This window comes from Mustela putorius, unplaced genomic scaffold (assembly GCF_011764305.1).
Source record: "Mustela putorius furo isolate JIRA1106 unplaced genomic scaffold, ASM1176430v1.1 tig00001063_pilon_pilon_pilon, whole genome shotgun sequence".
NCBI lineage: Eukaryota > Metazoa > Chordata > Mammalia > Carnivora > Mustelidae > Mustela > Mustela putorius.
In genome coordinates, this window is record NW_025421556.1 from 3,832,501 (window position 1) to 3,847,057 (window position 14,557).

Sequence of the window (14,557 nt, forward strand, 5' to 3'; positions counted from 1 at the left end):
GTATATTAAAAATATGTTGTAGAAGTAAAATTAGTGTGGTTTTCAAAAAAATAATTGCCAAAAAAAAAAAATGTAAAGAAAGGAAATGTTCCACAGAACAGTTTGGGAAGTGCTGAATTAAAGAATTGTATTAGTCAACACCTAATTTGCTTAGCACCACTTAATTGCAGTTATTAAATGTATTTGAAAGTTATAAAGCTGCACTGTATGAAAATATGTTATAATTGAAACATGTTGTACTTACAAGCCCTTGTTACAATAATCGTTTTAAAAAAGATAGCTGTTTTGCGGCATCTTACTTTATACACAGTAGTGTGGTATCTGAAATGTGGCCTTGGCTGGAGGTGGTTTCTCTACAACTGCATGGAGGTGGTGTGGGTGGGGGCCTTATGGTTCTAACCTCCATTTACATCTGGAAACCCTTGGGTGGAGACGGAGCTGCATCCTGGAGCCTGGACACAGTGCCAGCAACTGGAGTCCTGACCACATTTTGGGAGGGTGGCAAGAGGATGGGGTTCACAAAGGTGGGGGAAACTGAAGTGGCCTGTTGTTACTCTAGGTCAGGGCTGGGAGGCACAGTGATTCAGGGGCAATGTCTGAGTCCTGAGGGTCCCCTCTTGGGGCAAGGCATGGTGAGCCTGAAGTCCCAGCTCTTCCCTTCACTGTCACTTGGCACTCTCATATACCTGCGCCGGAATAGGTTCTGCTAACGTCATACGTAGGCAGGTGTGAGATTGATGAGTAACGATTTGCCAAGGCAAAGCCCACCGCTCCTGTGTTTTGGCAGGGTGTTACATAATTAAGTGCTCTTTGTGCTCATATGGTGAGTACATTTATTTCTTTGAATGGGCCAGTGGAAGCACAAAGGCAGTAATACCTTGGAAGAGATTCAGGCATGATAAGCTTCAGGTCTGGAAAACACCATTAAAAGGTCATTTGTCACTGTGGTTTGTGGCTTGTTAAAACTGTAGTATTTCATACACGACTGTGGCCACAGCCTCAGGTCACACCTTTCTGGCCTCAGTACCGCACATCTTAGGAGGTGGGGCGGTCATTGAGGGGTTTTTTGACTTTTTATGAAACCAGAATGCCTTCCTGTTAGGTGCCTGCAATCTGACTGAATATAAATAGCAGGATTCTTCTTTGTAGTTGAATAGCGGCTGACTGACTTGGAGCTACTGCGGGAACGGTGACACCCCTGCTGGAAAAACAGACTCTCTTTTACCAAATCACTGTTTTTATATTTAGCTTTAATACTGTGGTTCTTAACCGGGGATGTGTGAGAATTGCCTGGTGAGCCTTTTGCAATTATTAAAGGCAGATCTGGGCACTCTCTATAGGTGATCCCCATTTGTCACCACTGCTTTAAATTCCTATTTGTACTGACCACTCAAATATAGATTCTTCTGACTCTGAGACTTCGTGTCTACCTCACGCTGCCATTGAGCTGTCTCATAGTTCCAGAACAGAACCTTTGCCCCTCCCTCTGCTCCTTTCCTGGGGCTCGCTCCTGATTACCCTAAAATACCACCCATCTTCTTCCCACTTGCCTCAGTAAAACAAAGAAACAAACAAAAAACAAAAAAACACAACAGTTATTTTTCTTCTTTCTCTGTACCTTCCTAGCTCATCTGTCTTGTCACAGCCTTTTGCTTTCCTCCACCGCCTAGATCCAAGCCACCGCGGCATTGACTCCCGATTGCCCCACCATATTGCCCCACCATAGCTCCAGAGTAACCTTAAAACACTTTTTGCTCACTGACCCTAAAACGGTCCAAGATGAAGATGTTGATGTTTCTTTCTTGGAAAAATATTTTTAACTATTAAGTCTTTCCCTACCTCCTTTGGTCAAAGATAGGTGTAGAGCCTCGCGAGACCAAAACATGCCCCCGGGAGATAGGCTGTAGAGTCACATGCACTCACCTCTCATTGCTCCATTGCAGGGGCTCTCAGCTGCGGAGGCTCACAGCTCTCCAACTCTCTGATGGGAATTGGGACAGACTTCCTCTAAGAGGACCAGCCAGGGGAAACTTTATTTATATAGGGTCAGCTCTTTACTGGCTATGTTAGTTTCCTATTGTTGCTGTTGCAAAGCACACGGAGTGGCTTAAAACAGGAAAATCTATGTCTTCCAGTTTTGAGGATTTGAAGTTTGAAATAGGTCTTACTGGACTGAACTCAAGATGTTGGCATGGCTGCCTCTCTTCCAGAGACTTTAGGGGAGAATCTGTTGCCTCATCTTTTCCATCTTCTAGAAACTACCTACATTCCTTGGTTCCAAGCCTCCTCCAGCATGGCATCACTCTGACTTCCTCTTCCTTCTTTGTATCTCCTCTGCTTCTGATTCCCATCTCCCATTTTTCCCCCATAAGGACCTATATGATTACATTGGCCTGTCAGTATTTTAGGACAGTCTCCCCATCTCAGAATCCTTAAGTTAACCACATGAGCAAAGTCCCTTTTGCCACGTAATGTCACAGAGTCACAGGTTTCAGGGATTAGAACCTGAACATCACTGGGATGGCTGTCCTTCTGCCTATAACACCAGACACTCTTTAAACTCATTTGTATGTGCTCACTAATTGAACACTCATAACCACCGTGTGGGTGAGGTATTACTCATTATCCTCATTTTACAGATGAGGAAACAGGCACGGGAAAGTTATATAGTTTGCCCAGAGATTCACTGGGGTAGTGGAGCTGTAATTCATAATTGGCTTGGCTTCATTTTTTATCTTATTTTATTTTCCAGCTTTATTGAGATATAATTGATGTAGAACACTGTATTACGTTTAAGTTGTACCTTGTGTTGATTTGATACAATCATATATTACAAAATGGTTATTACCATGGTGTTAGCTAATACCTCCATCATGTCACATAATTACCATTTCTTTGTTATGATGAGAACATTTAAGATTTACTCTCTTAGCAACTTTAAGTATGTAATACAGTATTGACTATAATCATCATGCTGTACAGTGGATTCCCAGAACTGACTCATCTTATGATTGAAAGGGGTTTTTGTTTTTTTGTTTTTTTAAATAACTGTAAGTTTATACCCTTTCATCAACAACTCTCTGTTTCCCCTTCCACGCTCTACCATTCTACTGTGTTTCTTTGACTTCAACTCTTTTGGGTTCCGCATGTAAGTGATATCATACAGCATGTGACTTTTTCTGACTTATTTCACTTAGTGTATCCTCAAGGTCCATCTATGTTGTCATAAATGAAAGTTTTCTTTTTTATGGCTGAATAGTTGTCAAGTGTGTGTGTATACATATACTTTCATAGACTATCTCTTTCCATCCCTTCACTTTGGATTTATGTTGTCCTTAAACCTGAAGTGAGTCTGTTATGGACAGCATACAGTTAGGTCTTGTTTGATTTTTTTTTTTTTTTTTTTTTAAATCTATCCAGCCACTCTGCCGTTTGGGTAGAGAATTCAGTCCATTTACATTTAAAGTAATTATTGATAGGTTAGGAACTTATGTCATTTTATTGATTGTCTTTTTTGTAGCTCCCATGTTCCTTTCTTCCTCTTGCTGCCTTCCTTTGTGACTTGGTGATTTTCCATAGTGGTATGCTTTGATTATTATCTCCTCATCTTGTGTGCATCTGCTATAGTTTTCTGCTTTGTGGTTACCATGACACTTACATAGACATTTTGTAGATATATATTTTATGGTAACAACTTTGATCACATACAAGAACTTTACCCTTTTATTATTTTACCCTCCCTTTTATGTTTTTGATTTCACAGCTCATCTTTTTCTGTTGTGTATCCATTAACAAATATTGTATCTGTAGTTATTTTTAATACTCTTGTCCTTTAACCACTTTATTGTACAATTAAATGGCTGACACTCCACCATATTGAAGTATTATTTTGGGTTTGACTGTATGCTTAACTTTTACCAGTAGGTTTTATATTTTCATAGGCTTTCATGTTACTAACTAGTGTGTTTTATTTTAGCTTGAACTATTTTTTGCATTCCTTGTAAGGCAGGTGCTGTGGTGATGAATTCCACCTTAGCCTTTATTTGGGGGAATCTGTACCTCTTTTTCATTTCTAAAGGTCAACTTTGTTAGATGGTATATTTTTGGTTGGCATTTCTCTTCTTTCAGTACTTTGAATGTATCATCTCACTATCTCCTGCCCTATAAAGTTTCTGCTAAGAAATCTACCAATAGTCTAATGGAGGTTCCTTTTTTCCCCTCTCACAGCTTTTAAGATTCTCTTTGACTTTTGACACTTTTATTATAATGTGTCTTGGAGAGGATCTCTTTAAGATGATTTGGTATGGTGATGTCTTGGTTCCATGAACCTGAATATCCATATCTCTTCATATTGGGGAAGTTCTCAGCCATTGTTTCTTTAATTAAGCTTTTCTGCCTCCTTCTTCTTTTCTGTCCTTGAATTCTAATAATTTGCAGATTGCTTATTAGTCTTTTGTTCGTATCTCACAGATGATGTATGCTTTCTTCACTCTTTTTCATTCCTTTTTCATTTTTCTTCCTTTGATTGGATAATTTCAATTGATCTTTCTTAGAGCTCACTTACTCTTTCTTCTGCTTGGTCAAGTCTTAAAGCTTTTTGTTGACATCAGTTCAATCACTGTTTCCTTCAACTCCAAAATTTGTTTGGTTCTTATTTATGTTTTCCATCTCTTTGTTGAACTTCTCATTTTGTTCTTATATTGTTTTCCTGATATTATTAAATTTTTATCTATATTCTCTTGTAACTCTGAACATCTTTAAGAACATTATTTTAAATTATTTGTTGGGAGATAGCTATATTTCCATTTTGGAAAGGTTTACTATATTCTTTTGGTAGTCACGTTTTCCTGAGTTTTAGTGATCCCTGTAACTTTGCACAGGTGTTTATGCTTTTGAAGAAGAAGTCACCTCTTCCAGACTTTATGGACTGACTTTGGCAAGAGAAGCCTTTTAGCTGTGTGGGAGAGGGGACATTGGAGCATGCTAGTGAACCCAGAATGCCCCCAGATCTAGCACCTGTGACTCCAGCTCTAGTGGTATAGGGCACCAGTTCAGGGACATGTGGTAACATCCCTTTTAAGGTGGCATGATGTCTCTTTGGCTCAGATTGCTGGGGTCCACAGCTTTAACAACTGCGTGATCCTTGCCAAATGCTCCAGGGTGTCAGCCGTGGCTGCAAGGGCTGCTTGTGTCCTCACTGGCACCTCCAGACCTAGTGACAGGGACTAGGGAAGACAGCAGTGGTGGCCAAAGCTGGTTGTGTGCACCTGCTGAGCTGTAGAGACCTGTGCAGTGGCAGGGGCTTGTTGCACACATGCATGTAGTGGTGGGATCCGAAGCAGGCAGTAAAGCTGGGGCCAACAGTGAGTGCTCTGGTAGTTGCAGGGGCCCAGGTGGTTGATGGGTACTACCATGACTGCTCAGTCTCACCACAGGCACACAGCAGTGGAGTCTGGCAATGGAGGTCAAGCTAGGGATGGGCTGTGCACAGCTGGAGTGTCTGATGCCAGAAGAGGATGATGGTGCAGACTAGTGACCGAAGACAGGACCTCATCCATGTTCACAAGTAGCTGTGGAGGCTCTGGCTATCAGCTTGCTCTCCTATTGTTGCAGTCTCCTCCTGAATGTGTGCAGGCAGTGGAGGCTGGTGACAAGTGTCAGATTGGCAGCATGTATGTGCATAGCTGGAGGGGCTAACTCCATGGCAGTGGGGATCAGCCATGTGGGTCTGGGCTGGAGTCTTACACTTTAGCAGCCACAGAGGCCCTAGCTGGCTGCTGGTATGGTTCCTAGGTTCCAGAGGGGCTTGGTGGGGAGAGAGCAGGAGGGCGACAGGTGGGTGGCAAGCAAATGTCAATACAAGGGTTGTGAAAACTGGTAAAATCTGCAGGGATTCCATGGCAGCTGTGCTGGCTTTTGGTTCCTTCGGTGGTGAAAGCTGGGTTTGTCTATAGAGCAGGTCACTATGAACCATTCTTGTTCATGCTATGTGGCTACTATAGGTAGCCCCTGCTTTTCTTCCTTGTTCCTAGTTGTCTCTCTGTGTCTCTTTGGGTGGTTGGTGCTCCCAGTGGCTGGGGGACCTGTTTGACCCTGCTCTTCTTTCTTAGCAAGAGGGACTCTTTCTGGGGGGAGCTCCCTCTTGACCTTGAGCATTGCTGCCCTGGGGGATAGGATGATGCAGGCAAAATGAAGCAGTCTTTTTTTTTTTTTTTCCCCTGTGTGGTTATTTTCAGATTTTTTGTTCCACTCTGTTTTAAAGTTTTATAAGTAGACTCCAGAGCTGCTCCACAGCTGTTTTTGTTCATAGATAGCTGTTTCATTGTTGATTTTTGTGGGAGGATGGAGGCTGGGGTCTCCCATGCTGTCATTTTGATGACATTACTCTTGGCTTAACTTTAGAGTCTGTTCTTATCAGTTGTTGTGCCCTGAAAAGTTGTACCATTCAAAGTGATTTTAGGGGCTCTGGGGTGGCTCAGTGGGTTAAGTGTCTGCCTTCAGCCCAGGTCATGATCCTGGGGTCCTGGGATAGAACCCCACATCAGGCTCCCTGCTCAGTGGGGAGTCTGCTTCTCCATCTTCCTCTGCCCTTCCCCCTGCTTCTGTTCTCTCTCTCTCTCAAATAGGTAAATAAAATCTTAAAAAAAAAAAAAACCCAAAACAAAGTGATTTTAGAAAGCCATAGTTTTGTTCCAACAACAGCAGAAGTAATGTCTTCTTGAATACCTATTTGGTAGCAGGCTCTGTGCTAAGTTCTTTGCAGCCATTCCAAGCAATACGTGTTAGCACCGCATTTTGCTTATAAAGGAAACTGAGGTCCAGGAAAGTTAAGTTACTTCCCCAAGGTCACAGTGTTACTAAGTGCCAAACTGAAGATTAGAACCCACATCGTCTGACCCAGAGCTGTTGTGCTTAACCGTTCAGCTAAACTGCCTTTATCTTTTTCTGGTAAAAGGAGTTATTAAAACTAAAGATAATCATTATTTGCAGTTACTAAAAATAAAAATGTGGTGAGGTATAATATCCTAAAGCGTGAAATAGAGGAATCTGGTACAAGGGTAATTAGGAGAATTAATATCCAGTTAAGCAGATTACCAAAGGGTGCAGGTTTGTGATTTATGTCACCCTCTAGGGTAGTTTAGGGTGATTTGCCAAATGGCTTATCTAAAGTATTTCGCTGACATGCATGAGGTTGGAGGTGTAGGTCCCAAACCTGGCTGATCACCAGAGTCACCTGTGGAGCATAAACATTGCAGTTTCTGGGACCCTTCCCAAAGGATCCGGGGTGGATCCCCGGGATTTGTAATTCTTTTTTAAGATTTATTTATTGGAGAGAGAGAGAGCGCGCACATGCACACATGCAGGGAAAGGGGCAGAGGGAAAGAATCTTCAAGCAGACACCCCTGCTAAGCATGGAGCTCTACTGCGGCCCAGCCCCGTCTCACAACCCTGGGATAATGGCCTGAGCCGAAACCAAGAATCTCATGCTTAACCTAATGGGCCACCTAGGGGGTCCCTGGGATCTGTAGTTTTGAGCAGCCTTTCAGATGCTTCTGATGGTTACTCTTAGAGCCTTTTACCCATTTACATCGGTACACTGTGGGCACATTTTAGGACAGAATCCATGTCCAAAAAGATATTGATGTGACGGAATGATTTACTGAATCTTACAAAATCTGACAAGCGGGAAAAGAAAGCATGAATGACAGGTGGTATGGAGCTGGAGTTTCAGACATACATACACACACATATGTATTGCAGGAAAATTTTGTTTCTTTCGGATCCCACTATTGGTGATTATATTATAAATAATATTTTCTCTATCATTCTCTTAACTAGAAACTTGATTTCATTGAGTGAAGATCTTTTACCACTACTGTGGTAGGAAGAATTCTTTCTTTTGGTTCTTTTACCAAACACTCTTCATCCCCCATATTAGTTGAAATTAGAGCCCAGTGAGCTATGATCACTGATAGTAGTGAATGTTGAAACTTTTGGTTGGACTGTAGAGTCCATAATCTTTGCCTGCCCTCAAAGAGGAGCCACATAGTCTATCCTACTCACAAGGTCATGATTGTCAATCTGTGGCCAAACATAGCTCAATTTCTATATCATTTCCCTCTCAGTCAGTGAAGATCACCCTACAATTTAGGACTTTCTTTCTCATTCTTATCTACTTTTTGGGTCACAGTGAAGATTTTTGTGAATTTTCTTTCTTAAAAAAATTGTTAGACTGTTTTATTTTTATTCGTATTATTTTTGGTGTAAGCTGTGTGCCAAAAAATGGCATTTAATACTGCCTTGTCTTAGGAAAAAATGTTACTTTTTTTTTTCTTTCTTTACCCTGCTATAAATATTTGTAATTCTTTTGTGCATCAGGCATTGTGCTAGGCATCAGGGTACAGTGGTGAATAAAACAGCTGTGGTGACTGTTTTCAATTTAGAGATTTACTTAGTGATGAAAATGGGGGAACAATATATGAATAAATAGGTAAAAAATGTAATAAGGCTGGGGAAGAAGCAGGAAATAGGGAAAAACACAAGAAGGCCTATTTTAAATAGGACGGCTGGGGAAGCCTGTGCTGAGGGAACATTTCAGGTGAGATTTGAAGGACTGTATAAAGGGAGAATGTGTATGGAGGTCCTGAGATGGGTTGAGGAGGACCTGGCTGACAACTGAGCTGAGATCAGGGTGAAGCTACATTGGGGGAAGGATAGATAGATGCAGGTGTTTACTGATTGTAGTAGAAGTGCAGTTAGAAACTACCACTGGATTGTTAGAAGGGAAACACAGCTGCTCAGGGCATGGTTGAAGGATATAAGCCTAGCACTGGGGAATTAGTTAAGAGGCTGCTGTGTACTAGGCAGGAGAAGTTGCTGGAGGCTTGGATTAGTGTGGTTGTAGCTGAGAGGGAGAGATAGAGAATGATTCCACAAGTATTTTAGAAGTAGTAAGGAAAGGAAAGAGCTTGCAGATAAGTTAGATGTATGAACAGGGTGAGGAAGGAGGAAGAATCCGTTATTCCACCAAGATTTTTAGTGACCGACTAGATGGGGATTAATGCTACTCTCTGAAAATTTGAGGATTGTAGAAGGCATTTTTGGGGAGCGTATCTTTTGGACATAAGTTTGAAACCCAAGTCGAGGAGTGGAATAGTTGTTTGGCTCGATGGGTTTGTTTTTCAGAGAAGAGGCTTCAGCTGGAGATAGAAATAGAGATGAGACACCAGTACAAAAAAATGGAATTAAAATCATGGAGTTGATGAGATAACTTAAGACGTATAGAGAAGGCAGAGAGCTCAGGTGTTAACCTTGAGGCAGGCACTCTGTCATTTAGATGCTAGGGGGAGAAGGAGACTGATAAACAGGAGGCAGGAGGAACCCCAAGAGCATGCTGGTCTGCGAGTTAGTGAAGAAAATGTTGCCAGGAGGAAGAAATGGTCTAGTGTGCTGATGCTCCTTGAGATGATGAGTAAGGGGAGGGGAGTGTATGCTTATCATGGCTGACAACATGGAAGCCTTTGGGGACTTTGCGGGGGCAGTTTTGGTAGAGCAGTGGGCAGATGCTGATTGGACTGGGCAGTTGAGGGAATAGGAGTTTAGAAGGAAGGGGAGGGGTGATTAGTATAGACTCTTCATACTCTATGAATGTCTGTGAAGGTGTTGGGCCCCAGGAAGGGAATCGTGGGGCTAAGGAAAACACTGGAGTTTGATTTGGTGTTTTGGATAGGATATCATGTTAAGTTGAACCATAGGAACTTGGTAAATTTTACTATGTTTGGCTTAAGAGAATGGCAGATTTCATATTGCTTGACCTGAGGTTACATGTTCCACAATTGAGAATGAGTTACATTTTTAAAAAGGGAGTTTGATGAAGCAGTGTTGAGAGAGTTTTAACCAAAAGAATACCAGCCTTTGAGCTATTGAGAGAGTTGGGTTTGGAGCTCACCAGTCAAGTGTTGGCCTTTGAAGTGGGGAAGGGGAAGGCACACATTTTTTTTTCCACTGTAACAGGAAGGAAGATGCTGATGTGCAGATTCGGCCAAGCTTGAGTGATCACGGTGATGCCAATTCCGGCAGCTAGTGCTTACCTGGGGCAAATAATTATGTAATAAGCTTTCAGATTTAGCTGTAGGTGTACATTGATTGATTTTGCTCATAGGACTGAGTGGGTACTGATCCTGTTTTGCCTTGTACGAGGCTCTAAATTTTCTCTCTTAACAGTCTTTCGGATTAGTGATTTTTTTTGCTCAATTTTTCTCTTTCATCAAAAGCGAAGTAAATCAAATATCATGACCTTCTTCTCCACTCCTCAGCAGTGCAACATCATGGCCTCCCTATAGAACTGATTAGCAAATCAAAGAGTAAAACGGTTTTCTCACAAGTGATTTTCTTACCCTACAGTAAATTTTCTTTTTCAGTATTACTATCAGTATTCCTTGACTTGTCAGTGTAATTGAAACATTATCTATGATTTCTGTTCCTTTAATGCAGACTACAAGCACATCCTTTTAAGGCCATACTACTCTTCTCTGTTGTATATACAAAATTTGTTTATGAGGTGCATGTGTTTCAAGAATTTCAGCCATTTGGGGGGAGACTTTGTGGCACCACATAATATAGTTTATAAAAAATGATTTTCATTAGATTATTCTGCTGACATATCCCCAGGCCACAATTTTCTCCACGGTCTTACTAATTTGGTACAGAATTCCAGGTACTGATCATTAATTGTATCTTTAAAGCTACAATGAGATAAAAATTTGTCTTTGGTGCCTGCAGGGTTATTTTTCACGAAACCTCTATCTCCTGTAATGTTTATTTTGAGTAATACTCTCCTCCATGGGTTATGGGGCTAGGGCCATTGTAAGAATATTCCCAGATGGAGCCCTCTTCTTTCTCAGTGTGTGCTTATTGAACTACCTGTAGGCGGCTTTGCTGTATGCATGGCTCCAAAATTATCATTTCCTGAAAGTACAGAAAGGTCTGGAGAAGTGCAGGCACCCCTATATTAATTTATACACTGCTAGTTTATTGGAGGATGAGATATGTAGTATTTAAAAGCTCTAGGGTGCTGATATTTTAGACTAAGTTTTATTGTGCGGAGGAGGGTAGCTTTACTAGAGGCAGGACAAGTCATCATGTTCTAATTCTGCTTGGAATCAGAGGAACTTGATTTACTGTTGTTACCTGCTGTGGTAGAAATTGCAAACATCGCTTGTATCTTCAGGATTGGAAATATTCAACAGAACACATCAGGTTTCAAAAAGCTGTAGTCTCCGTGTTTTGAAAATAAGCGAAGAAAAGTTTTTCCCCTTATTTCAGATGGTCTTTGATAGCACGTCTGTTTAGGAAAATCTGTATGGATTAGTTAGGAAAATCTCTATGGACTCTCACGTATTTTGAGCTTCTTTGGGTGAGCTTTGGGTTATGCCAAGGGGACTGCCTTTGGCCTTTCTGCTGAGAATTGCTCAACCAGCATCGACGTCTGCTGATAAAGAAGGGTTTGTACTATGATAGTGCTCACTAGCTTTGCTGACCTGAAGTCTCCATGGTTCACCCAGCTTCTCTTTGAGCCCTGAACTGGTGTTGCACTGATCCATCCTGTTTCCTTTGCTTTGCCATTTTTAGTCATGAACTGATACATTTTCTCCCTCTTGCTTTTCACTAGAGGAAATGGGGCTTATCTTACAGGATGAGTTCTGTGTTAAAACCTTGCACTTCCGGCTTCAATATAATAGACTGATGAACAGGCTTCAGAGTTCTACCTCTTGGAGACATAGCACGCTATCCCAGAGGAGACAGTTGGCTTATAGGACTACAGTTTTGACATATAGAGCTATTTCTGTCACATGTCTCTAAGTAGGGTAGGGGAGCATCTTTTAGGCATGTGAAGGCTATCTTAATGTTTCTTGTTTCAGGATTTGGATATTTGTCCCCATGGTCATCTTTTCTTCCACCTCCCTCCTCCCCACAAAGATAATGTGCTGTTGACTTGCTTCTAATTTTGGATATTTCTTTTCTCATTCCAAAATATTTTCTCTAGTCCCTTCAGACTTCTATCATTTTCACACAGTTTGCTCCAGTGGCCTTCCTTTGGTAGACACCAGTCTGTTGACTTGTCCCCTCCCCTTGCTGAACTGGCCTCTAACCCGGAAGTAGAATCATTTTTTCTCCTGGCTTCCCTATCACAAAGTTAGCAGCTGTTCATAACAGGCTAAAGAAGAATATAAATACCCGTAACCAGTTTTTACCATCTTGATTATGGTCTTTCATATTTTTTTCAAAAGGATGGTATCAAATTATAATTATTTTGTGCATGCTTTTTAAGCATTTTCTCCATTGTACCTCCTGATATACCTTCCCATATATTTCTGTTTTTAAGGAATTTATATTTCTAAATTTTTGTGACTGAAAGCATTTCCATGATATAGATGTACCATTTGACCAGTTCTTTACCTTTGGACATTTAAATGTTTTCTCTTTTCCCTTCCTCTTTCTTACTGTCCTCCTGTTATTTCCTTCTTCCTTTGTTCTGACTTCCTGTTCTTTACTGGTGATAGATCTTTTATTTTTAGGGTGTCCAGAGTTATTTGCTCACTGTGTGTGTTGTTATTTTATTAAACCCCAGTGTGGACTTTTTGGGTAGGCTGTTTCTGGGGACAGTGTCACTTTCTTTGTTCAGGTACAGACCCATATCTTAAGTATATCTGTCTTCCCAGCATGTAGCATTATGCCTGGTACAGTGGGGTATTCACTAAAGATTTATTGTGGAGTTCCAGAAATATAAAGGCCATGGGACAAATATTTTAAGTATCTACCATATATTTAAGGCCCAAGATATAGGCGTGAAGAAGACAAAGATTGTCCTTGCTCTCATAAGCTAAAATATTATTCTCTACAACAAGGTTTATGTTATAAAGATGACAAACCTCTTAATGAAATGTGAGGATCAATGAAAAAACCTTAAATTCAGGGTGCTGGGTGACTCATTTGGCTAAGTGTCTGCCTTCAGCCCACGTTGTGATCCCGGGGTCCTGGGATCAAGACCCACATCAGGGCCCCTGCTCAGTGGGGAGCCTGCTTCTCCCTCTGCCCCTCCTCCTCCACTTGTGCTTTGTCTCTCATTTTTTTCTCTCAAATAAATAAAATATATTTTTTTAAAGATTTTATTTATTTATTTGACAGACAGAGATCACAAGTAGGCAGAGAGGCAGGCAGAGAGGGAGGAGGAAGCAGGCTCCCTGCTGAGCAGAGAGCCTGATGCGGGGCTGGATCCCTGGACCCTGGGATCATGACCTGAGCCGAAGGCAGAGGCTTTAACCCACTGAGCTACCCAGGTGCCCCTCAAATAAATAAAATCTTTAAAAAAGAAAAATAAAAACAATAAAAAACCTTAAGTCACACAATGTGGGAAAAGCAGTCTACATGACCTCTAACGTGGTTACTTTTCATGCATGTGGCTAATTTGAGTTGATTAATTGATCTTCCTGTAGATGGTATTTCTTATTTAGGACTGTCCGCTAGGGTTACTACAATGGAATGATTTTTTCGGGTTCATACTTTTTGACCCTTTCAAGTAACAGAATCAGTTAGCTGAAATTTAAAATTTCATACCTGAACATAATATGTTGTACTTAGCTATTATAGAGAACTCAACAGTCTTTTAGGACTGGGTTTGGGGCAATAGGAAAGAAATCACCAAATATTTTTGGTCTCTCTGTTGCACATTTTAAAACACGATTAAACAAAGATTGCAGCCATGGAGATTTTCTGCTGTAAATTGGTGTTTCAACACAGCCAGCTGTTCATGCTTTTTGTGATCCCACTTACAAAAGTGGAAAGTAAAGGGTGAGTGGCTGCCCTCTTGGGCAGGCACATAATTTAAAAAAAAAAAATGTGTGTGCCTCAGCAGAGCTATATTAGAGTTTCATATAGCTGCCTTTTTCTTTTTTATTGTAGGGCCAGCTCTCAATGTTGCAAGAAAAAATAGACCATTTGGAACGTTTGCTAGCTGAGAATAATGAGATCATCTCAAATATTAGAGACTCGGTCATCAATTTGAGTGAGTCTGTGGAGGATGGTCCAAAAAGTTCACAAGGCAATTTCAGCCAAGGTGCTGGCTCACCTCTTCTGCCATCAAAACAATTGTCCCTTGTAGTGGACCCCGAAGACTGTTCATTCTCTTTGCAGAGTGGAAGTCAGAATTCAGATGTGCAGGTAATGTATGCATTTGTTAATTATCATTGGGTTTTTCTTGCTTTTATTTCTTTTTTGATCTGGTGTCTGTTTTAACTTAGTAAGTTACTTAAACTCTCTGGATTCCAGTTTCTGTTTTTGTAAAGTAAATTGATTAATCACATGATCATTAAACTTCTTTTTAGTGATAAAATTCTATAATTCTGTGCTTCCCCCAGTTTTTTTTATTATTTTATGCTTTATGATTATGACCTTTTTGTATGCTTCTTAGGTCTTATGTGATCTAGTAGATGAAGACCTTTAGAGGTTTAAATTTGTCTAAAGAGATTCTCTTATCTTCCTATAAAGAATATAGGAA

At 40.9% G+C, this 14,557-nt stretch overlaps 1 protein-coding gene across 1 annotated transcript in view; it reads left to right on the top strand.

The window, feature by feature from the left end:
* The window catches only part of MAN2A1 (mannosidase alpha class 2A member 1), a 168,157-nt gene that overhangs the window by 11,284 nt on the left and 142,316 nt on the right, over positions 1-14,557 (top strand). The window contains 1 exon segment of the mRNA XM_045087157.1: positions 13,963-14,220. Coding sequence (XP_044943092.1) covers positions 13,963-14,220 — 258 coding nt within the window.